This window comes from Podarcis filfolensis (assembly GCF_964270895.1).
Source record: "Podarcis filfolensis genome assembly, chromosome: 2".
NCBI classification, from domain to species: Eukaryota; Metazoa; Chordata; class Lepidosauria; order Squamata; family Lacertidae; genus Podarcis; species Podarcis filfolensis.
In genome coordinates this window covers 81,732,668-81,757,146 of record NC_139605.1, presented here as the reverse complement: position 1 = coordinate 81,757,146, position 24,479 = coordinate 81,732,668, and the positions used below count along the sequence as shown (strand labels likewise).

Below are 24,479 nucleotides of genomic sequence, written 5' to 3'. Positions count from 1 at the left end.
GCACCACTGAACCAATCAGAAAACTTTAAAACATAATCATACATAGTAAATAGACAACCTTCTCAACCTCTCAGTAGTCATGGCCTTTGGCATTCTGAAGGCCTTGGACTGCCTAGAGTGGGACTACTTGCTGGCAGTCCTATCTTATCTGGATGATCTAAATTTAAACTTAAACATAAATTATTATCTTCACTTTGAACCCCACTCCCAAATTCCACTCCAAATTATTCAATATACCAACACTTTATATTGTTTCATTGGTAACATAAAATAGGAAAATGACTATTACTCATACTAAATCTAAGTGGGTTCTTCTAAAAACAAAAGGCACTGTTTGCTGGTTGATATTGGAGCGTTGCTTGTGATATCGGAGAGAGGAAAGCACTGCGAGTGACCACAGAAGCATTGCTTTAGAAAAACCATACAGTGTTGCAGAATGCAATGCTGTACAGAATGTTCCTAGAGGTAGAGCTACTAAGCTTGAGTGCATTTGCTTAATGGAAGTGCAGTCAGGTGCATACGTATGGCCTTTCTTTGGTGTACTCCGTGTTTGGTTTGTTGTATCAATAAACTTACACAAAGCTGTGCGTATGTATTTTTCTTCCACCCTCAGCCAAATTGCATTAATGGCACTGCTCTTCTTTTGAGTCCCTCCTGGTGTGGATGGAAATGGAAAAGCTACTCTGTCCAGCAGGTGCATGTTGCTACATAATGTTCAAGCATGTTCCTAAGCTTCATGTTCCAACAGAAGAAGGAAATGTGACCTCTAAGCTGCTGTACCTTATCCAGCGCAGCTGCTGGGCAGCCAGGTGGATTTACAGTATGCTTCAGAGGAATGGTTTTGTGTTCTTCCTGAGCTTATGCTTTTGCCAGTGTTGTTGCTAATTAATTCACTAATACAGCCAGAGTGCAGTGTCTTTATGAGAGCCACATGGGTCTCACCTATTGCATCCTTCGAGGCCTTCTCTTCTGTGGTGACTGACATGTGAACTAAACCTAAGAATGTGTTTGGTCTGGTTTATTGGAGCCAAACCTCCTCTTGATTTGGAGGGAAAGTTAAATTACTGCTTTCCTTCCATGGCTGGTTGTGCATTCGGAAGTGGTGGCTGCTAGGTGCTTATTAGTGTCACAGTTGCGTGGTGACTGCTGCCATGGATAGAGGCTGAACTCTGTCTGGAGCTCTCACTGGGGCGGCTGAGCAGAACCAGTGTGTGTAATTGCTGGGAATGGCACTGAATCTATCTTATTAATTCACCAAGGGGAGAAAAATAGGTTTGTATGTGAATAATTCAGATTGAAATAATGGAGAGAATCGAAACGTTCTTCTGTGGGGCTACATAATCCTTTGTTTCCCCAGATTTCTTCTTCAAAATATGCAGTGTTGTGGCTTAGGAGGAAAGACGTGTGTGAAAACACTTGGGACAATGGTTCTCAGGATATGTGTCTGTGTGTGTGAGAGAGAAACTGAAAAGCAGGTCCAAATGGAGCTGCCCTAGTGGTGCAAACATTGGCAGAAGTCCAGCAAATGGTGTTCAATCTGCTCCTGTTCTGATGAAAGCTCCTGGATAAACCTTGCACAAATCAGTTCACATATTTCTATACATTTACATTTAAACCAGTTTGAAAATGCTTTCATTGTTGTCTCCCATGGAACCCTGGAAATTGTAATTTTGTGGAAGTACTAGGATTTATTTGTTACAGCACAGAATAGCCTGTACATTTTCAGGGTACTTTGGGTGGAAGCCATTATGATTAAATTTCGCTTGAAATTGGCTTACATGTAACCCTTGCAATGCAATTCTTCACATATCTACTTGGAAGTAATTCCCAGGGAGATAATTGGGACTTACTGTCAGGTAAGAGGGAAAGGGATTGCATCCTTTATCTTTTTAGGCCACAGGGAACATGATAGACGTGCTCCTTTTTTCTAATACCATGCAATAAGGAGATACCTACCTCAGCAGTTGCCCACATTTAACTGAATTTCTTTGCAATTTTTTTAACTGAAAAAACACATTCAGCTTTATTAGTGTTGGTGCTGTATTTCTCCCTTTGTTTTCTAGGGTTACTACTTAGAAGCCTGGGACTTGAAAGGCCTCTGGATATTTCCCTAACAAGTGCCTCCCATTGGGCTTAACCATGTACTTTTCTCAAGTTTGCTACTCTTAAGTAGTTTTAAAAGGTGGCTGAATGAAAAGCATGCATGTAGTGATGTTAAATTCTTGAGAATAATCTTTTGGAGAATATTCTCAAGAATATTCTTGATTAATGAGGTGTTGTACATTTAAAGCAGCTGTGTAGATGACACAGAATTTACGGTTTGTGGAGAATATTCTCTGGAGAATTTTCTAGCAGAGAACATTCTCACCTCACATCACTACATGTGTACTGTTGAGGCTGACCAGTGAAAAACTGAATTGTCAGCAGCAATAGATCATCTACTACCTGCCTGAAGAGGAAAGGCAAAATATCCAGGTCCCTTCTGAGTCTCAGTTAGAATACTGCATGGCTGTGCAGTATACAATGTCCCTTTTATCTCAGGCCCAAACTTTATTTGGCAGTGACATGCATCTGCCTCCTCCCAACATTTGTTTGTCTTTTACAAAGAGTGCCCCCCTCCCTGCATAGATGTGAAAGCAGCTGGGAAGGGGATATTAAAAAGAAACTCAGATGCACCATTCCTGAGATTTAAAACAAATAAGAAATGGTGGAGTGGGGGGGGGAAGAGGCATATAACTCCACCTGTCCTTTAGGCCTTGGTCAGAAGCATAACTTAACTCCCGGATCTTTAAAACTAACCTGGATTATTTTCTTTTTCAAAGCAAGGGCAGAAGAGTCTGAACGTAATGCATGCAAATAACAAATGCTTGGAAGTGCTCCTCTAAAGTGTACAGCGTAAAGGAAACCATGCATTTAAGGGACTCATTGAAGGTTATACATCTCTATGGCAGCGTACGCAGGGTGTGGGTAGAGTTCCTGGTAAGGACCAACTGAGTTGCACTTATGCTAAGAAGCTAGCTGTGAGTCCCGACAGTTCCTACTGTGTACTTGCACGCAACTTTTTGCAAGTCCTGCATGAGAATATTTTCAGTCTTTTCGTTCAGGCGGTTCTTGATCTGAAGCAAGCCGTTCAGGATAAACTTGGCTTTGCTATTCCTTTACCAGATCCCTTCAGGGATTTTTTTCTGGAATGTGGGACTAAAGAGTATGTCCCTGTACTGTAGTTAGTTTCATTCCATGTAATGCAAATTGTAAAATAATAAAATGACAATATGTAATTAAAGATGCAATTAAAAAATCATATAGCACCTAGCACAGCACATTACAGTTTCTACAGTGGGCAGAAAAATAATTAATTAGCTTTCAAAACCACCTGCAATTTTCAAGCAGGCCATGGGGAAAAGATTGGGGAGTAAGCACCATTGGAGACAATGTCATTGAAGATGGTAGGATTTGTTTCCAAGTAAATATGCATAGGATTGTGCAGCACAACATTTGAAAGCTGCCCAGGACAGAGAAGAATGTGGTTGTTTTTAACCAGTAAGCAGGCCAGGTGACATGTCTCAAGACAACTTTAATCAGTCAGGAAGTGACCTTATTAGTCACCTTCCTTGTTAGCAGTGGGCTCTGATTTCCATCAAGAAATTTAACTTCTTAAAGAACCAGCTTTTGGTTCTTGTTTAGCTGCGTTTAGACCTTTTATCTTGTGGAACTATTTCTTAGTTTCTTTTCATTTTTATAGAGAAATTGATTAGACCTGAATTTCAAGTCCTCTGTACATTGTCAGGCTTAGCATTGCTTATGTACAGAGGGATCTTGGAATCTGCATGAGATAATGGCCTATAATGCAGAAGGCCAATGTTCATGGAAACAAAATAGTTATTTGCCATTCTACTTCTGAAGAAATGTCAAGTGATGGTCTGTCTTCACTTAGACTTTGGTTAGGAGTCTAGTGGCTTGAATTTTGGGGGGGAGTGGGATTTCAACACTGCTACTGATACATCTGTGTAGCACCCTGTTCATCTTTCCTTTTGTTTATCTGTTGCTCCTCAAGTCCAAGGATCCCCAAGCTACTACTTCCTCAGTGTCTAACAAAGGAGAAAATAGAAAATAGAACAAGTATAAAATTTATGTCGGTGTGGGCAAATCTACATAGTGTTAATAACTTTTTTCAGTCACCAATAATAAATTCCCATGTCACATATTTTGCATACTCCCACCTGTGTCAGTGTATGAGGTTGTCAGTATTTTTCCTAAAATGGAAAAACAGGTCACTTAAGTGTGACCGTGTCATGCCTCCATCCGCATGCCACATTCCCAGAACCTGCTTGTTAACAAAGGTTCACCCACGTATTTGTTTTCACATTAGAAAACATACCAAATCCTTGTACACAAAAAGAGAAGGAAGATAATGCGAACTAGCAGAACCTTTCCTGTATGACCCTTAAAACCTCTGCCACCAGATCTCCCAGTTATTTTTTTGTAAGCTTGAGGGAGTCTGAAGAGCTGTGGGGAGCAATTGTTAAAAGGAAGGTTTAGGTGGGGTGGGGGAGGATAGGCAGTGAATGAATGCAGGATTGAGCCTGCTATGTTGGCTTGAAATTCAAGGGGCTGGGACTACCAGCAGGGTAACTAAGCCCTTTGCACCTGATTCAGTCTCTTCCATTAATTGGAACTGAAACCAGAAACCTGGTATCTTGTAATGCTACACCAGGGCTGTGAAAAAACTGCTGCTGGGAGCTTAAGCAATTCAGAGAGAGGGAGAATAGGGAGCATATGTACCCACAAAGGGCCTTGCCTGTAGGCATGTTTTGAATGTACATGCTTAGTGCAGAACCTTGCCTGCATATGCAGAGAGCTGTGTACATGGTGTACAGTATACTCAAAGCTTTGTAATGCTTCCCGCAATAAGGCAGAGAGAGAAGTAGCTGGGGTCTTGGTGTGTGTGTGTCTGTGTGTCTGTGTGTAGGTAGGGATGAGACTCTTCCTTGAATACAAAGTACTTCTTGTTGCTAGGGTTCCCTCTGTTCTTAGGGAGCCATTTTGGTGGCCCAGTAGCAAAACCAGGCTAAAACTTTCCAAGGCAATTGCTGTTTTGTGGACAGGTGGTTCTCTCTTGAGTGTCTAGCCCTTCTAATAACCCTGGTCTCATACTGGCTGACAATTCCTTGTTGTTCTGAATATCTTCTACCTGGGGATCTCTGTGGTCGGGCTGAGTGTTGTCTTTATGCCTGTGCACTTTTGAAGTGCTTTGCACTTTGAGAACCCAGTGAGCATGAGCAGTTTTTCCTGCCCAACATTTCATGGACGAGGTTCTGATCAAAGTACAGTACTTTTCCATGTATAAGACTAGGGGTTTTTGTTTTTTACTTTAAAATAAGGTTTAAAATCTGGGGGCGCCTTATACACGGATAGTGCATATGCCCATTTTCTAAATTTCGGGTCCCCAAAAGTAGGGGACAACTTATATATGGGGGCATCTTATACACAGAAAAATACGGTAATTATATTCTTCAATCCCTGGACTTGGATTTATTCAGTTGTGTGCTGGATAAGAGGAATAGGAGGCAGTTTTGGGCTCCCTAACTGAAGAGATTCAATATTGCCAGCCCGTCTATAATGTTGAAGAAATGCAGGCCAAAGGAGAAACCTTTGATATATTCTGTGTTGCTATAATGTGTGCCTAGCATGCTCTGGTCCATGGGGTCACGAAGAGTCGGACACGACTAAACAACAAATAATGTGGTATGATCTGTGGTTAAGCAAGAGCCCTAAATTGTGCCAGAACACATGAGTTTCCAACTCTGGGTATCAGGATTATTAGGAATTATTTCGAAAGCTAGTCCATGCATGCTACATTTCACCATCTAATTTAAGAGATCATTATATTCTATACAGTGGTACCTCGGGTTAAGTACTTAATTCGTTCCAGAGGCCCGTTCTTAACCTGAAACTGTTCTTAACCTGAAGCACCACTTTAGCTAATAGGGCCTCCCACTGCCGCTGCACCGCCGGAGCACGATTTCAGTTCACATCCTGAAGCAATGTTCTTAACCCGAGGTACTATTTCTGGGTTAGTGGAGTCTGTAACCTGAAGCGTTTGTAACCTGAAGCATCTGTAACCTGAGGTACCACTGTACTTTGAAGAAGCACTCACAAATTCATTCACTTTTCCCCTAGCAGTAATTCCTTCCCTAATCTCTGACTTCCATATTGTACTTCAGGAGTTCTCAGAATACTTTGGAAGCGCAGCATGAAGTTGGACTTTATGACCTTGTGTGCATACCAAGGAACTCAGGGAAGGGGCAATGAGAAAAGGGCAGCTTGTGTGATGACCATTAATGGTGGCTTGCTTGCAAGACCTGCTAACATTTGCAGTCTAGGAAATGCATAAACCTCCCAGTTTGAGAAAGGGGACTGTCCTATTGAACCAAATACAACAATTTGCATGAGGCAGCTGAGGAAATAATAAATACTAAGCTTGATTTTGCTAATACCCCCCTGGCTGATGTTGGATGATCTGAATACAAGCATATGTAAAGTGGCTGTGAATTTAACCAGGGTTAAAGTTGAGGTTAGTTCTCTCATCTTTTAACCTGTCCCCAGAGGCATGATTCCTTTATGTCTGCTTTAATTTGTTCTTCATCAAGAAGAGGCTATTGCTAGGGTACTGTGGTTTTACTGAGACCTGGGTTTTGGTTAGGGAGTAACTCCACTTTGGCTGACTCCAGAGTAGAGGGGAGAGTTCTTTTCCATTGGCTGGTAGTCACAGTTTCTTTTGGTCAGAGGGGAATTCACTTTGCTGCTATGACAAGTTGGATTCCAAACTGCTTTCCCTCCACATGTAAGGAAGAACCATATCCTTAGCAAGTAAAAAGCTAAAAGCTTTCAGCTTTCCAGGGCTAGCACTACTCCAATAGCAATTCTTCCTGTTAATTTCTGAAACTTTCCACATAAATATGACCCCAGTGACTTGCAGGCTATAATTTAAAATGATTAAACTAGGAATACTAGATTTTTGTTTATGAACAGGACCTATCCTAATTGCCACAGCTTTCCAGTGTAACATGGATAGTAAAATTGGCTCCTGTAGCACCAGGCAGATGCTCCTTACTGCTGCTGATGTTGGCCATCATGGTCCAGACTGATGGCTGCTTCATTTTCTGTTGCTTCGGTGGCTAATGCATTCCTTTTCTTCTGCAGTGTCTCTGTATTAGCGCACGCATGAAAATGTTAATCTTTCACCACATTGTGGAATACGGGTCAGCTGTAGGAGACAGTGACTGTTTTTCTGTTGGAAGGAGATTAACACACTGCCTTTGTTTAGGGCTTTTGCCACTTCCTGCCCTTTGAGCTCCAGAAAGGATTCCCTGTTGTCAGTTGTCCCTACACAGGGTTCAGAAGAGTATAATCTTGTTTGAAGAAGGTGAGCTTTGCCTTTACAGTGGTCAGGAGCTGCTTTCTAATTCTCTCCCTCCTTGCTGTCCGTAATTAGGGCCCAGTGAGGGCTGCCTCACCTGGATACAGAAAACTCAAATCCTTTTCTTCCCAAGAGCAGCAGCATCTTTTTGAGTTTAAGCCCCATCACTGATTTTCCTTAGCTGAGATGTTGCTGATTACAGAGTTCTTTGGTGGAAATGTCTGGGGTGCTGTGCATTTCATTGTGGGATCCTTTGCAGGCCTGTATGAGCTCCCTTGCAGAGATAGCCAAGAGCCTTGAATTCCATAACCTTGTTTGCCCATTCTTTTGAGTCATGTGGTTAGCAAACAGACAAATGCTCATGTCTCTGGGTGGGGAGAGCACTTGTCCCACAAGCAACTGGAACCACTCAGCATGTTTCACAGGGAGGGGAAATCAGGTGCAGGAGAAGGGGAGGGAAGTGTTGCTGCTTTTGATCATGGCCACTTGCAGGGGGGGGGGACCTAGAGGAGATAAGGACTTTGGCCCTTATCAGAATGGCTGCTGGAGGCAACCAAAAAGCCTGCATTTCAGAGCTTAAGCTTTACCTTTACCAGGAGGCAAGTTCTGTCTTTATGGCATCAGGTGATCATTTCAAAGAGGCACATCTCTGATCAGAGCTGAGAGTAAGCCCTGTTGGCTGCAGTAGTGACACCTGATTGCCAAGGTACAACTAGGAGCACATTTTGAGTTCTTGATTGCAGCCACGTCTTTGCCTACCTCACATCACATGTGTAGGGCAGGTGGGTGTGATCTGAAGAAAGCAGCCTCACAGGCATAGTTGGATCTGTAGACTGGAGTTTCCCCCATTGCTGGCCTAAAGTCTAGGTTGTGAGCTGACAAGGTACACTGCCACTTTCTTCCCAGCCAGTGTGCCTTTGCCCTAGGACCTAGGTGAACTTTCTCTTATTCTAAAAGCACTGGTGCCCATGGCAGACGAGGGCAGATGCAATTCTAGCTCCACTAAATGCATCCTGGTGCTACCAGGAAGGGTGGGTTCGAGTGGCTCCCATAAAATAACGTGGACATAGTCCTTAATGTGCAAGTTTAGTGGCTGGTTCCTTACCCTGGGTTCCTGTTGAGAGATCAATCAGCTGCGCAGCTAACTCTCCTCCAATTTGCAGTGCAAATCTTCCTGAAGGCTGTGCTGGACAAAAGGGAACAATTTCCCTTGGTTCCCAGCATCTGAGTCACTTTCTCCGATTTGGCCCACGTCCAGGACAGAGTTGGGGAGAGGGGTGGGAGAAAGTACAGCCTGCTTCATTAATCTGTGGCTTTTAGAGATGGAGCTGCTCAGCAAATAATGCTCCTTACATTTCCTCTCCACAACTGCTGCAGGTTCTAGCCGAATTCCATTTGGCAATGCTTAGAGCCTCCTCCACCCCTTTGGAAAGTGAAGAAGCGCTTTCTCCTGTACTTTCAGCTTATGGATACTAATAGCAAGAATGATTCCCTCCCCCCTCCACCCCCTGGGAACATTTATTATAATCTCTTCTGAACTGTAGTGACCCTTGTATGGAGAGCTTGCTGGCAGGATCTTAGGTCGCTTGGCTGCCATCAACTTTTCTCCAAGTCCCCACTATGTTTGTAGTGCAGGATTCGCTCTTAGCTGCTTGTTCTCTGTTGTTCAGGGTGGTTTTGGCCTTCATCTGCAGTTCTGTATCTCTTCAATGCAACCTAGTTTGGCCTCCTTGTGACCTCTGTGTGCAGTAGTTGGATGTCCTGGATAGCACACAGAGGGTAAGCGGACAGGGAGCTTCTGTGGGAAGGACAAAGCCAGCTGGGTCAAACAGAGAGATCTCTTGTGCTTCTTTGGCCCTGAGAATGGCCAACGTGGGAATTGGCCTAGATTTGCAGAGGCTGACACCAGCAGTCAGCCACACATAGCAAATGTGCCAAGCTGACGCGGATCCCTGAAATCTGGCTCCTCCTCATAGCAGCTTCGAAGTGCTCAAGTACCTGTTCTCTGCAAGATTGCAACCCTTTGCTGGGGAAAAGAGGGGCCAAATATGGATGCAAAAGCAGCCTACCCTGCAGTAGCCAAGGGAATAATGGCTGCAAAGGCTGCCTTTATTGTACTGCCTTGCGGCACATCTTCCAGGGTCTCATGAACAGATTTTATAATGCTCTGACAGTATCTGCAAAGGTAGCCTAGGTACAAAGATGGCTGAAACAGCAATCTCTGCTAGAGAGGGAAAAGAGCGCTAATGTCTTATTCGGTCATAATATGTCAAGCAGTTGCTAGACCAGATCCCGTGTAAGCACAGATAAGTAGTGAAGCCCTCCTTGCTGGATTGCTGCATTCTTTAAAAAGAACGCAAACAAGCCCTGCCAAATACCACCGTGGCAAGGAACTGGACTGCAGGAATAATATTCCCCCGGCAGCTCCTCCTTGACCCCAAAGTGCATGAGAGCACCTTGGACTTTCCAGGCAAGAAAAAAGCAATATTTATCAGGAGTCTCTCTAGAAATAGAAGGATCCTTTCTGCCTCTGAATAGTGCCTGTTGATGTGCTGCTCTCTTCGGCAGCCTATATACTAACAGGGACTGTTGATGTTGGATGATGCACTGGGGGGGGGCGGATCTAGGGAAATGGGTACTCCTTGGTTTCACTTGAATCTTTTCTGATGGAAAATCTGGTTCAACTGAAAGTGTAACTTTCCATAAGCAAGCCAGAATTCTCCTGGGGAAAGTCAGAGCAAGATGAAGAAGGTGGGGGAGCTCCTGTCCTGCCTGTTTTCCAACATTTGGGAGGAAGGAAGGGCAGTTTTTTCCATTCTTTGTTGCAATAAAAGTACTTGTGTAGAATGCATTTGCATTCTCTTAATAAGCATGGAATTCTGGAAACCAAGGTGGTGACTTGAGACTTGTTTGCTGTCATCCCATCCCTCCCTCAGACACACACTAGATACACAATTCCTGGCAAGTCTGAGAGATTGGATATATGTGTGTGTGTGTGTGTGTGCGCACGCTTGACCATATTATCAAGGGGAATCATGTGAGAAGTATGAATTATAAAATTCAAGATCAATGGCTATACAGTATTTACACAGAATTCCTAAAAGCATAATTAATTTTAATATACAGGATTATCTTAGGTGTTCAGGTCTTGTAAGAAAAGGAGCACAGTATCAGTGGAACAACAACGAAAAATTAAATATCAAGAACAAAGTCCCAAAGAATAATTTTTATTAAAACAGAACAAGCAGTATGCAAATTCATCATCCAAGCAGAAGGAGGGAAGGGATTTTGTCTTTGCTTCTAATCCGTTTTGCACTTGGGGATGAATTGAGCAAGGGTTCTCCTAGGATGCTTTTCAGATTGTACAAAAGCTAGAATGAAAGGAAGATCTGTCAGAATGACTAGTAGAAGCCTCCTTGCCAGAGAGCAAACAACTTACAAATGCCTAAATAAATGATTGGTGTAGAGGGGAAAACAGGGTCTGGAAATCTGCCTTGTTCCTTGTGGTTTTTTTTTTTTTTTTTTTTTTTGGTTCTTCCAGGAAAGTGGGGGTCAGCTATTAAAATAAAAATTATTGGGGGTTGGGGCTCCATGGTCCCATTTTCTCCCTGCACACCCTTTCCTGCTAATGGTCTATAACAGAGGTGAGGGATTCCAGCCCATGGAAATAATTAGACCCTCCCAGATCTTGGAGGTTGGCCCATCAAGCCATTTCTGACCAGCTACACCCACCTTTCTCGTACCTAACTTCATATGTGACAGCAGCCACAGGAAAGTTCACACTGTAGCTGCTGCGCAGGAAGATTCAAGGAGGGCGCTCTCAGGCGAGGCCAGCACTGCAAGTCAGCAGGGCCAACACAAACTATTCATTTCCCCTTTCTCAAACACATGCGTGTGTATCTTCCACTTATATTCTCCCCCCCCACCTCATTCACTCAGTTGAATCAGTGTGTATGTGTCCCCCAATCCTATCCCACTCTCCACAGTTGCAGCATGCTAGATATATCACAATATCTGCTATATCATGCTGATGAAACAGGGTGTTTCTGACATTGCTTCCGTAGCACAGTCAGCTTCCAATATAGCTGGCCGTGGGTAAAGAAATAGCTTTCTACACCGCAGTAACAAGCACACTATGATTGTGGAGGAAGTGGAATGGGACTGGTTGGGGGTGGGGTGGGGCATGTATTCTTGGGAATGCTGGGAGGGGGTGGATTCAGAGGCCTGCCAGACTGGATTTGGCCCCCGGGCAGGTGGTTTGCTCATGCCTGGTGTGTATGTCTAGCGTGTAGATTGTGGCTCATGGAGAGTTTGTCTGCAGCTTGCTTACTGCATTGAAATTTGCATCCCACTTTTTCTGCCTGGCGACAGGCCTCTAAAGTGGCTGTCAGTGTGATAATCAATACATGAGAAACTTAAAAGGGTATTCTTTAAGGCAGTGGTGAATTGTGAAGGCTGGGGGTGGGGGTGGCAGATAATAGAAAATGCCCACTCCACAGGCTTTAGGCGCTGCTGCTGAGCCTCTTTCAAAGGATGCTTTTCAAAGGTTCCATGGTGACCATGACAATGAGAGTTGGGGGAGATGAGGTCATACGACAGCTAGAATTATGGACAAGATGGATGATAGGGGGGAAAGTGAGGCTGCTGCCCAAAATGGCAGCCGGGCACAATGAATCTCTTCCCTTCCATAATATGTGGAAATGTAACTTTGTTCCACCTCATAACATTCTAGATTCACCTAATCAGCTGCTGCTTGGCGTGGGGGTGGGGGACGGACACTGGAGAGAAATCCAGGACATTGTGGCACCATGGTACAAGTTAAGATCTATTCGATGTGCAGTTGCTGTTTCGTTGGCAACAGCCACAAACTTACCTTCGCATCTTGTTTGGCCCTCAGTGCCTGTTTCATTGCTGCTGTTGATTTTTTAAAAAATAAATAAATTCCAGCAATCAGTACAAATAACCCCAGCGTTTGTCTTGCATTGGGGTTTGGCGTGTTGAGAGAATTGAGGATTATTTGTGTAGGAGCAGGGAGCTTGCAGCATTTAGAATTGCTGCTTGATAGCCTTGGAAATCTAAGGCTTTCCTAACTGCAGCAAGAGCATTGCCTCTTCCTGCTGCTGCTTCTCCACCCCCCCCCCCCCGCTTCCAAATGCTGAGTGCAGAAATCCTGGCAGTAAAGTTAACATCTTTGTGCCCGTTGCTCGTGGCTTTGTGTGGGCTCTTTGCCAAGCTGCATGAATTATTTATTGCACTGCTGCATCGGCAGCTGGTTAATGCCCGGTGGGGTATATTATAAAACTGCCAGTGCCTTAGTGCCTGGGGATCTCAGATATGCATAGTGGGTAGTGCAGGATAGAATCTGCTCCCCTCATTTCGAACTCTGCTCCACTCCATGAAACAACGAAGATCAACATGCTCTGGTTTCCATGACCTCGAATTGAAGCACTGTTGTTGTGACAAGTGATGCTTGTGATTAGATTTTAAATGTCCACATAGGTTGAAGTTCTGAAGGCCCAATCTTCCCCCCCCCCCCCAGGGAAACAAAATAAAGCCACTTCTGGCCTACCCAGGAGGTGGGGTTGCGGGCTTCACGCCCATCCCACTTGAGCTGGGGCTGGTTTCAGCCCCCGCAAGAGCAGGGGAATCCCGGCCGCGTTGTCCACCCAGCCAGCCAATCGGGTGGCTGGGGGGGCGTGGCCTGCCCTATTTAGGGCCGGTGCACCCGGGCCTCACTTCCTTTTCAAACTTAAACTCATTTTACTGCTTTAAGAACGTAAAGTGTATCATTTATGACCTAAGCCAGGAAGAGTTAGAGTATATTTTTTTGGCATATTTATAAAATTTAAAAGTGAATGTGTTGATTTTGTATGTGCAAAAATTGCAAATATGCCCAATTGTAGCTCATTTCCTTCTTTGGATCTTGGATAAAATTTCACTTTCCCCTCTGATGCTTTGGCACTCGTGCCAGACCTCCTGCAGTTTCAGCCCCATTTTCTGACTCTTTCTCTTACCCTCCAACATGACAGGGTAACATGCTGCTCCTTTCACAGTCTTGCATCAGGATGTCTTTTCACAGATATTTGAGGGGAGACATGGAAAGTCTGGCCACAAGGGTAGAGTCAGGTCAAAAGGACAGCAGAAACAGGATATTGTTTATCGCATCACCAAATTAGACTAAAGGTCACCAAAAGAAGGCAAGCAGCAATTCACAAGTACTGTAATGAAGATCCTGTGTGTTCCTCTCCTGAAGATGGCAGCACTCGCCAGGTGAAAAATGCATCTTGGGTTTGAGTGTTCTATATGTCATAATTATCATTCTCTAGTGCTGTAGGTTATCTTACAAAAAAATAAAAATCTTAACAGCATTTCATTCATTCTAAAAAGGGAATGTTTTTCAGTGTTTCCCAAGATTTCATTTTTTCCTCTGTTGGACAATTAAAAAATAACAATCAAGGAGGAAAGTGTACTTTCCTTCCCTTTCCACCCCCCCCCCCCACAACTCTACTTGCGATGTTAGATAATATCAATTTTGGGAAGAAAATTGTTGAGCACCAGAAATGGAATTGCTCCTAGATAATTATCGGGGTCTCTGGCAAGATAAGGCCTTGCCTTCAATCAGGACAAGTTTGAGATGGTGTAGTAGCCAACTATTGTGGTCACTGAGGTTTTGCCTCAGAAGCAAAGAATAAATATGCATCCCTTTTGTACTCATTGTCTGTCATTGAGCTTTTACTGAGGGGCAGCAGCAGGCTGTGTTGGGGTGTGTTTGAACCACCCCTTCCTCTTCCCGCCTTTTGTACAGATCTCTTGGCCACAGTACTCCTTGCTCTGGTAATTTCCAGATTGGATTGCTGTAATATGCTTTATGTGGGCTGCCCTTGAAGACAACTCAGAAACTTCAACTGGTCCACAATGCAGTGGCCAGATTGCTGGCTGGGTTTGCCTTTAGAATAAATATAACCCTGTTCTAAAACAGTTGCATTGGCTTCCAGTTCATTTTCAGGCCCAATGTGCTCAGGATAGTAGTTTTTCAAACCTTAAATAACTTGGGTCCCAAATACCTGCAAGACTATGTTCTTCCCTACAGTCCCTCCCATGTGACTTTGATAGTTCCACCTCCCTCAGAGGCTTGTGGGGGCAGGAAAGGGCAGTCCCTAAGTTGTGGGGTTCCTTCTCTACAGGTGTGTGTCTGGCTTCTTCACTATATGGTTTTCAGCAAATGCTGAAGAGGCATAGGGAGATTCCTATGATGCTAGGTTGGAGAGAATGTGATGTGTTTGTGCTCAGATTAAGCTTCACTTAAGTGCCCTTCTTGCATGTTAGGATCTCATTTCCTTGTAGTCTTAGCAGCAGTTGTGGCCATTCCCATTCATGTTACTGAAGCGGTTGGTGGCAGGTATTTTGAGCTGGCATGACATAAGTTAGCACATTGACCTTCGCACGGGTGCAGATGCAAATCATTGCAGTCACATTGCCTATGGTGCTGGTGCAGTTTTAAATCTATAATTCTAGATCAAAGGCAACTCCCCTGCCTGCCCCCACCGTACAGATATTCTCTTGCAAATTTAAAACTGATTCTGATCTTAGATGACCTGCAAAGAGAGGAGGCGAGAAATTGAGAAAACCAAGAAGGCTTGGAGGAGGCATCTGGGCATGCATTCAGGAGATTTAGAGAGGGGCCTAGCTGAGCTTACTCCTTTACAGAGAACTCTTGCATTGTGTTTGTTGTGAGGCGTTTATGTAACAGAATACATGAGCTTAGGTCATGCTTGAGTTTCTGTAGTCCCTGCTTTCAGGAAACTGACTACAATTGTGAGCGGGGTGGAGAAAAGGAGCCAGAGCCAGTGTTTGTAGCAAGGCTTCTTGTTGACACTTTATTTTGGTGGTGAGGATGTTGCTGTCTCTGTGTGGTGCAGGCCTGCCTTCGTCTTGGAGCTCACAATGCAAGGTTGGTAGAGACTGGCTCTTTGCGTTCTGAAATCTCAACCCTCATTGTGTTTAAAAATTAAAAGCCCAGTATATCCTGTCATTGCCTTTCCGGATCAATAGCAGCAGCAAAGGTGTCTGAATTGTATCTGCTAAAGTCGTGCTAGTTCCAACCGGTACTAGTGGTAGTCTATTTCTGACCCCACAGTATGGAGGACAGAGCTGGGAGAGGCTAGCCTTGTGGCTGGAGAATAATCAGCAAAAATGTAACTTACTAGGAACAGATGCTTTTGCCTGAGGAAACTTTGGTTGCATCCTGGTTAAGAAATGGCCAGTTTCCAGAGGGAAACTGCTGACACACACCATTTTTTCTTCTTGTCCCTGCTCCAATTAAGTAATAACTTCTGTAATCCTTTGGAATGCCTCTTCTCTCTGTATACTGCATGAGACCTGAGCAGGTTCCCAGTGACTGCTTGGTTACAGGCTCCTTACGCATTCAGTCGCTGAGATTTGTCTAGGAAGGTGCTGGATGTCACTTAAAGTGTGTGCACTTCAGGCAGCTGGATACTTTTGCTGTGTCAAGGTCACATGGTCAATTCCTATGGGGCCTTTAGATTGTTCAGCAGTTCTTGGCTCCCTAAAGACCTGGTGACACATGTAGAGCCTGAACTTTGAATTACTTTGCAGAAGAGAGAGAGAGAGAGTGAGTCTGCATGTGCACACACAGACACACACACAGTTTTACTTAGGTCCTAGCAAATTTATGTGCAGAGAATTGTAAGACTCCTTAGTCCTCCAGAGTTGTTCCTGAGAAAGTAGGGCACTGGATTAGAACTCAGGAGGCCTTCCTTCCTTTCCAGCTGCTACTCTTTTGCTGTGCTGCGTAACGAAAAACCAAGTTTCTGCCTAGTTCTAAGCCATCAGACAGACACTATGGAATATCACTCCTTTTTCATGGGGAGGGACACGGTTTCAATAATGAATTAGACTCTGGAGTGCAGCATAGCTTAAGGGGGTGATTAATTGATGTAAACTAGCACATTCTGGTTGCTATGACTCGTCAAAGAACCCTAAATAATTATGGCTTAAATTGAAGGTTCCAGTTATGTCATCAGTTGATCAACTCCAGAGAGCAGGAGTTTAAATGGACTTGGATTAAATTCCAGACATGGATGTTTGGCTTGCTCACACTCGGACCAGAGCACAGAAGGTCTGCTTTCAGGACACCAAAAATAACACACAAGTTTTGCTTAGACTGTACTGCGTTTAAGAACACCCTCTAATCCTCTGTCAGGTTACTTTTGAGCACTACCATAAAACACCCAGCACTAACTGTGTTGAGTCCAAGTCGCATGTTACATTTTAAAGCCATGGGGTCATTCTTGCAAGTGGTCCCATGCCTCGATGATAACAATGGGGAAGATGCAATCCACGTGCATGGGGATCCAGACAGCGGCCCAATTCATGAGCATGATCCTCTTGACCAGAAAGCAACATAACACCTGCGCTGCTTCCATGTTCTCAGCGCAGCTTGGTGCACACATTTCGGCCTGAAGCCATCTAGGCTGTGTTACTGAGCTCCCATTGTGTTTCTTGACTTGGGATGAAGTGAATGGCTACATTGTGATGTCCAGGTTCTCAGCTGTTGTGTTGCTCAGGCCAAGGGGGATCGGTGTCTGCCAGATGGAGGAGGGGGTCAGTGCTCTTGGAGGAGTCGGGAAGTCCAGCAAAACCCTGCTGTGCTACATTAAGGAGTGCTCCACTGAGCGTTCAGCATGGACTTTGAACTTGGCACCATGGATTTAAATCCAGGCTGTTCCTCAAGCAACAACATAGAAGCCTGTCTCTAATAATATGGGTCTCTGTGTGTGGTGTGCCTGCATTTCCTGTGGTATTATGGGAAGCCTAGCATGAGGGCCCATGAGAACATAAGCATAGTGGTCCTAGCATAGGGGCTAGTGATATTCTGAGGGTACTCCATCATGTGAAGCTTAAGGAGGAATGGGCTCAGAATCTGTGGGTCACATGAGGCTTCTTCTCACTCTAGCCATGCTCAGAATCACTGGAGCAGGCAGGCAGGGTCACTCAGGTTCCGTTTTGATTTCTGGCCCTGGCAGCACTCAGTGTTTACAAAGAGCCAGATGCGAGATGGAGCAACTGGGGGGTGGTCTGGCCTTAGGAAAGACATGCAGAAGGAATCCCATCTTCTGCCTGGCCTGCAGAGGAAAAAAACAAGTTACATTGGGGAGAAAAGACTTGTTCTAAAACTCCAAGGTTTGCCTACCAAGGGTGCAGAATTAACCTTGGAGCGCAAGGGCTTGCTGCCCTCCCTTCGTATCAGCAGCACACGCCATTCTACATTCCTGTGCCCTGTAGCAATGTCTGCTTGGGTTCCTGGCCCTGTTCCCATTGTGCAGTGGTGAGTCTGTTGCTTGGAAAGAGCCGGGGCTTGCAAGCCAGGATATCTTGGTTTTGTTTTTAGAAAAGGAATACATAGGGGAGGCAGCGCTGCCCAAGCTTTAGAGCAAGGAAGCAGGGAAAGATTAGAAATTGCTGTCTGAACATTTGCCCCTCACCCTCCAGTTCTGGTATATGAAAGCTATAGGCAGCCTCTTTGATCTAGTGTCCTCAAAAAGGAAGGCTAGAGAAGGATTCTTTTGTGTGCCAGCTGGCTGGCTTGTCTCCGGCCTTTGGGCATTCTTAGAGCTATTGTGTGGAAGATAGTTGCTTTCCTTTTATAGCTGTTTGCTGGTCCCAGAGGGGAAAGTCCTAGCGTAGAGCAAATCTGGGAGCAATTGTGATTTCATAGAATTGTAGAGTTGGGAGGGACCCTGAGGGTCATCTATTCTTAAGGCTGTTTTTATATAGAGATTGTGGGTCCTGTTATTGACTCGAGAGTTGATACATGAAATATCCCCCCCCCCCCGCACACAAATCTATGCCAAAGATTATTCCCCCCCCCCCAATAGCTTTCCTGTAATACATTAATTTGGTTGAGAGGACTACAGTCCATACACGTTTATACCAAGCCTCTGCAGAATTCAGTGCAAAATCCATAAAGCAGTCTTTTGGGAAATGGGTGCAAGATGTTGGGGAGATGGTTCGTTTGATTTCATGGGCACTCCTGTATTCCAGGCATGTGGTACAGAGCTGCTTGCTCTCAATCCAAGGCATATGAAAGAGCACGTAGGATAGCGGTGAGTGTTGTGCCCTCTGTCCTTACAGTATAATACTTGCCCCAGTCATGCTACTACTCCAGTGCTGGTTAGAGAAGTCTCCTCTCCCTGGTGTTGACCTTTGCATCGCTGGGGCTGCTGCACTGTGTTAGGGTCAGCGCTGACTTCTGTGAAGGAAGCGGGTGAGTCAGCAGCTCCATTTCCTGCATTGCGTCAGGAGGTGTCCAGAACAAGTACTGAGGCTCTCTGGGCTGTGACCTGGCCTGATTCCAACTCACAGCTGAGTGAACTGGCTCTGCGCACGTGCTCCAGGCTGCAAGAAGGCAGAGCTGCAAGTGTAGGCTCACTGAGGCCCGTTGGTCAAGCCAGACTGCTGGGTTCATTCCCACATCTCCACAAGACAGTTGATTCTGTAGGAACTTTGTTATACACCTGCCTCTCAGAGAAAGAACTCTCGGCTGGTCTTGGACTCTCAAAGCAACTTTTTCTTAGAGCTCCTTGCTTGCTTCACTTATAGTCCACAATGCAGATTTTCTGGGCAAATTATTGCAGCGACTTCTCTGGCTGCTACGGCCAAGACTGCTGTAAACTCACAACCAGACTACATGTACAGTGGTACCTCAGGTTAAGAACTTAATTCGTTCTGGAGGTCCGTTCTTAACCTGAAACTGTTCTTAACTTGAGGTACCACTTTAGCTAATGGGGCCTCCCACTGCCGCGCCACTGCCGCACAATTTCTGTTCTCATCCTGAAGCAAAGTTCTTAACCTGAAGCACTATTTCTGGGTTAGCAGAGTCTGTAACCTGAAGCGTCTGTAACCTGAAGCATCTGTAACCCGAGGTAACACTGTAATGTTCAATTAAAATGTGTGTTTTAATTATGCTACTGTTACTTAAAGCAGCCATGCTACTGTTACTTAAAGCAGCCATGATCCTGAATGTCCTTCTGGTCTAGATCAGGACCCTGCACCAATTTCTTGCTGCATCTGCTCCCACCGTTCCAACTGCTATTTGCCTGCACACTGTACAAATAATAGCTGGGAGGGGGGAAGACTTTTAGCAGGCACCTGGTGCAGCAGCCCCAGTCTGGATTGGGAACACCTTATGCATCAGGCTATCACACAGCTCCTTTTCCTTTGAAGATACAGTGCCCAGTGTGAGTAATGTAAATTTGCATTATAGCTGCTCTGATGCAAAAATAACTACTACTTCTTTTTTGGCATGTATGAGTTTACAGCAGATCTGGTCAGCTTTGTGCAGAAGGCATTAGTCTTTGCTACTGAGTGTCTTCTGTTATCAAAAATGCCAATTTCTTTCTCTGTCTTCAATCCATAACTTTAGTAGTAGTTTTCAACGCATTAAAACATCAAATAAAACAGTCCAGAATGAAACAAATTCAAGCTTTAAGGAAAATATTTCAGATCCTTCTCTAAGTGACATTTTGCTTTCCCCATATTTATTTACCTTTTTAATTTATATAGCTGCCCCATAGCAGAAGTACTCTAGGAAGCCAATGTGGTGTAGTGGTTTGAGTGTTAGACGAGAACCTGGGAGATCAGGGTTCAAATCCCCATTCATTCATTCATCATCATCATCATAATTTATTACGGTCAAAGACCAGCTCGAAAAGCACAACTGGGACAGCTTTCACAAGAATAGAATATGCATGTAAAGCAGTGTATAACAACAGCTTACAGATTAAATTCATTCATGAAACTCACTGGGTGACCTTGGGCCAGTCACAACCTCCTAGCCAACCTCACAGGGTCATTACAGGGATTAATTGAGATGGGAAGTGAAGCATGTACTCCTTGTGGGGAAAGGTGGGATATAAATGCAATAAATAAGCAAAACATGCCTGGCGCCTGGCTAATTTTAAACACTGCTTTTTACTTCACCCTGTTTTTTCTGTTTGAAAATTATTTTAACCAATTTTTATATTGTTGGCAGTATGCAACAAAGTTCAAAGCAGAGTAGACCCATTGAAATTAAGGAACCTAAGTTAGGGCATTTTTATTTATTTAGATTAGTATCTGGTTTTTCCACTAGATGGTATTTGAAGTGCCTTACAGTAAACGTGCAATTTTGAAAAGGGATTCACCACTGATAGAAAAACTCTGGTTTTTCCTATTCCTTCATGCTGACAGTTTTTTTAAAAAAAATCAGTGGGGGGGGGATGGGACTAAAATGTGCTCTTGCAAATTCTGAGCTAGATACCATCGTGTTTGAAGGTTGAAATTGGGAAGCTGAAAGCTTCAAATGACAAAAAGGCACATGTGCAGTTAATGTAACTTGAGAAAGAGAGTGAAAAATGGGAATATGCTTTCTAGTCCATTGTTGCTAAAATGAGGCAGCATGGAAAGGCTACAAATAATCAGGGCACAAAATGTCCCATTTTTAAAAAATAAAAAATGACAAAGGGAGGATTGTGCTGGATCCTGGGAGAGAAGGAATACTTCAGAGAAAGTCTTCCTTTTTCTTTCATTTTTTGTAACGTCAAGGGCAAAAGCCTCTGTAGTGCATAGCTCTGACAACAGGATCTGTGCTGCTCTTGCAAAACTGTTCCGCAATTTGCCTGCTCAGTGTAAGGATCCAACTGCTGTAGATCCTGTAGCAGTGTATTTGTCTTGTGCTAATTAAGAACTAATTAAGAGAGAGAGAGAGAGAGAGAGAGAGAGGGAGGGAGAGAGAGAGAGAGATGCTTTTCTGCCATTGGTCACTGTTGTGTGGATGGTTGCATGGCGTTTACTAGCTTACAGTAGCATTGCTGATAGAAAGACTACCGCATTTCTTATCACTTCTGCTTTCTGCCACACAGGGGACCTGTGTTTTCAAGTCTGTGTTGGACACAGATCCAAATAAATACTAAATTGCCAAAATAAGGAGAAATTGCCAGTGGTTGGTCATTTGGCTGTTGTCCTAATAAGCCTGTGGTGCATCCTTAAATTCTTTTGCACCCAGATGAGTCTAATAAAGCCTGCCCACCCCATTCTGCATTAAGGCTTACAAACTGTGAACTTTTGGGCTCCAAAATCATGCCTAGCTTTCCCTCCCTCCCTCCCTCCCTCCCTCCTCTGCTCTGCATTTTGCTTGAACATCCAGCCAGAAGCAGAGTTCTGGACGACTTGAAAGCTTGCTTGCTGTTTCGTGGTATTTTACCTCATAAAAGCATCGCCCTACTGCAGTTCTGGGGATTTCCTGGCCCTCTAGAAAGTTCACTCAGAAGGGAAGGCAAGTGGCAAAGCAGCAGGGGAAGATGTAGGCCCCACCATTGCTCCCTTCAGCCGTGGCCTGTGTTCCGGTATTGCCAGCGAATACAGGAACTCTGTTAGGAAGTGGTTTGTTTGCTCACAGGCTGGAAGAGCCGTTTGAATCAACAGGCAGGAAATGAGGGTGTAGCCAGCACACAGTTCGAAGCAGACGGGCGGCCTGGTGCGCCTCTCCTGGGGCCGGGATGTCTCTTTCGGAGCCGGACACAAACTCTGAGCATGACCAAGAGGTACAGTCGTTTGAAAGGGGGTGGTATCGGGATACTTCCTCCCCCCCCCCTTTTTAATGATAACCAAACAACTGGGGAGGAAGGGCATTGCATGTGTAGAAATCAGTAGGCCAGTATCAGTACGAGGGAGCAGGAATCCTAGTCTAAGATGAGGTAATACTGCGTGTGTTGTGAAAGTGGCTTGGGAACTGCACTGCCTTATATCTACAAGTGGCTCTGCATGTTACAATATACCCTGATGTTCATCTGTGTGTGCATTTGCTGCTCTGCACATCAGAGAAACAGACATGAAAGGCAAAAAAGCACAATGGGGTACAAGTAGCAGGAAGTGTTAACATTTGTGGGGCATCTGTGGGCAATGTGCCTCAGTCTGGAACACATAGACACATGTGAGAGCAGCAGAATATGTGTTTCAGGAATAAATGTTATCTTTTACGTGTTGGAGAAAGGAGGGACTGTAGTACTTACAGTGGTACCTCAGGTTACAGATGCTTCAGGTTACAGACTCCGCTAACCCAGAAATAGTACCTCAGGTTAAAGAACTTTGCTTCAGGATGAGAAAAGAAATCACGCGGCGGCAGCAGGAGGCCCCATTAGCTAAAGTGGTGCTTCAGGTTAAGAACAGTTTCAGGTTAAAAACGGACCTCCAGAACGAATTAAGTTCTTAACCCAAGGTACCACTGTACTCTACTGAAAAAGGTGTCTGAGAGAAAGAGCAAAAGATATATAATATTTTGTGTGTAAAAGGGGGGGCAGGGGGCATGTAAATATTAGGGGAGACCATAACATATCTCTAGGTTTGGCCGATGAGTTATCACTGCATATACTGGCTATCATGTGCCTAACACATTTAATGCCAGGCTTCATTGAGTGCTTTGAAATGAGATTACCGTATTTTTCGCCCCATAGGACGCACCTAGTTTTTTTTTGGGGGGGGGAATAAAAAAAAATTTATTTCCCCCCCCCCAGGCGCAGGGCTGGCGCGGGGGAAGCCCGAGCTTCCCCCGACCCCAGCCCCCAGAACAGGCTGCTGCCTGCAAGTCTTGCGAGCCCGGCGGGACCTCCTGCAGGGCGTGCGAGGCTTGCCGACATCTGCCCGAAGCATGGGGCTGGCTCCGCAGCTCGCCCCGTGCTTCGGGCTGCAGGCTGCCGCCCCCAAGTCTTGCGCACCTGGCGGGACCTCCCACCGGGCACGCGAGGCTTGCCGACATCTGCCCGAAGCACGGGGCGGGCTCCGCAGCTTGCCCCGTGCTTCGGGCTGCAGGCTGCTGCCCGCAAGCCTTGCGCGCCCGGTGGGACCTCCCGCCGGGCGCACGAGGCTTGCGGATAACTTCCTGAAGCCTGGAGAGCGAGAGGGGTTGGTACGCACCAACGCCTCTCGCTCTCCAGGCTTCAGCGAAAGCCTGCATTCGCCCCATAGGACGCACACAGATTTCCCCTTCATTTTTGGAGGGGGAAAAGTGCGTCCTATAGGGCGAAAAATACGGTACCTACTTTGTGTCCTGCTCAGAATTCCTTATTCTCCACCTTCCCTACCCCAATATATCCATTTCAGTCCAATATTCTGGCCATATCCTTGTGTTGGATGGGACGGATAGCATACTGGAGGCATATTGCCCCCCCACCCCCAGCAGTTCTTCTGCCTATGTGCAGACTCCACAGGCTCTGGGCATTGTTCATAGGGTAGCAAGGGAAGCTGTTAAATGAGTCTCATTCTGTGTTGTACTCCCCCAGGCCACTTATTTAATTCCTTCCAGTAAGCCTGTGAGGTCTGTTTCCTTACTAGAACTTACGTGGATAATATTTAACTACAATGTGCCAAGTTCCCACCTGGGCATTATCCTGTAGCTGGGGCACCACAGTAGGGTCAGCCTCTGACTCAAACAGCCTAGATTGAAGGTAGTGCCAGAAAGAATTTGCCAGCGCATTCCAAGTTGGCACCACTCAAACTGTTGTTACTGAGAAAGTGCTTCTAATTTGGCTCAACCTCTTATTCCCCCGCCCCTACAGAAGCCAAGCTTTAAATGTGCATTTTTTTGTGCATATCCTTCACCTGTTGACTGTGTATCTATCCTTTCCCCTACTATAATTATGCTCCCAATCTGTCATAGCTAAGATTTCGGTGTTCTCGGGGCATGGACCTGCCTTTTTATGCTTATGTTGCTTATTCCTGCAGAGCACCATGTGTGTTGATGGCACAGTGGAATAATCTTAATTTGCAAAAGGCTTCACAATCCTTATCTCATTTTATTTTTTTACTCTTACAACTTACCACAAATTTATACACATTTTACAGACACACTTGCACATGGACATGACTGAGGGTTTTCAGCTCAGGACAAAAGCCCACACTAGAACTTGACACATTTAGACTTCAACTCTAAGCACACATACAGTACGTCAAAGTGATGCCGTTAGGATTGGACTGGAGCTGCCTAAGGAGCTTAATGGTGCTA

General features: G+C 45.0%; 1 protein-coding gene across 5 annotated transcripts in view; it reads left to right on the top strand.

Moving 5' to 3' along the window:
• The window catches only part of PKN1 (protein kinase N1), a 61,867-nt gene that overhangs the window by 7,135 nt on the left and 30,253 nt on the right, over positions 1–24,479 (top strand). Inside the window, exon 1 of one of the 5 annotated variants that reach the window (XM_083597586.1) lies at positions 20,697–22,023. The exons of 3 other annotated variants lie outside the window; for them this stretch is intronic. In XM_083597586.1, the coding sequence (XP_083453712.1) occupies positions 21,979–22,023 (45 nt within the window). In that variant the 5' untranslated portion in view covers positions 20,697–21,978. Of the gene's footprint in view, positions 1–20,696; positions 22,024–24,479 lie in introns of those variants that run through there. One more of the 5 variants, XM_083597587.1, reaches the window with a different exon arrangement.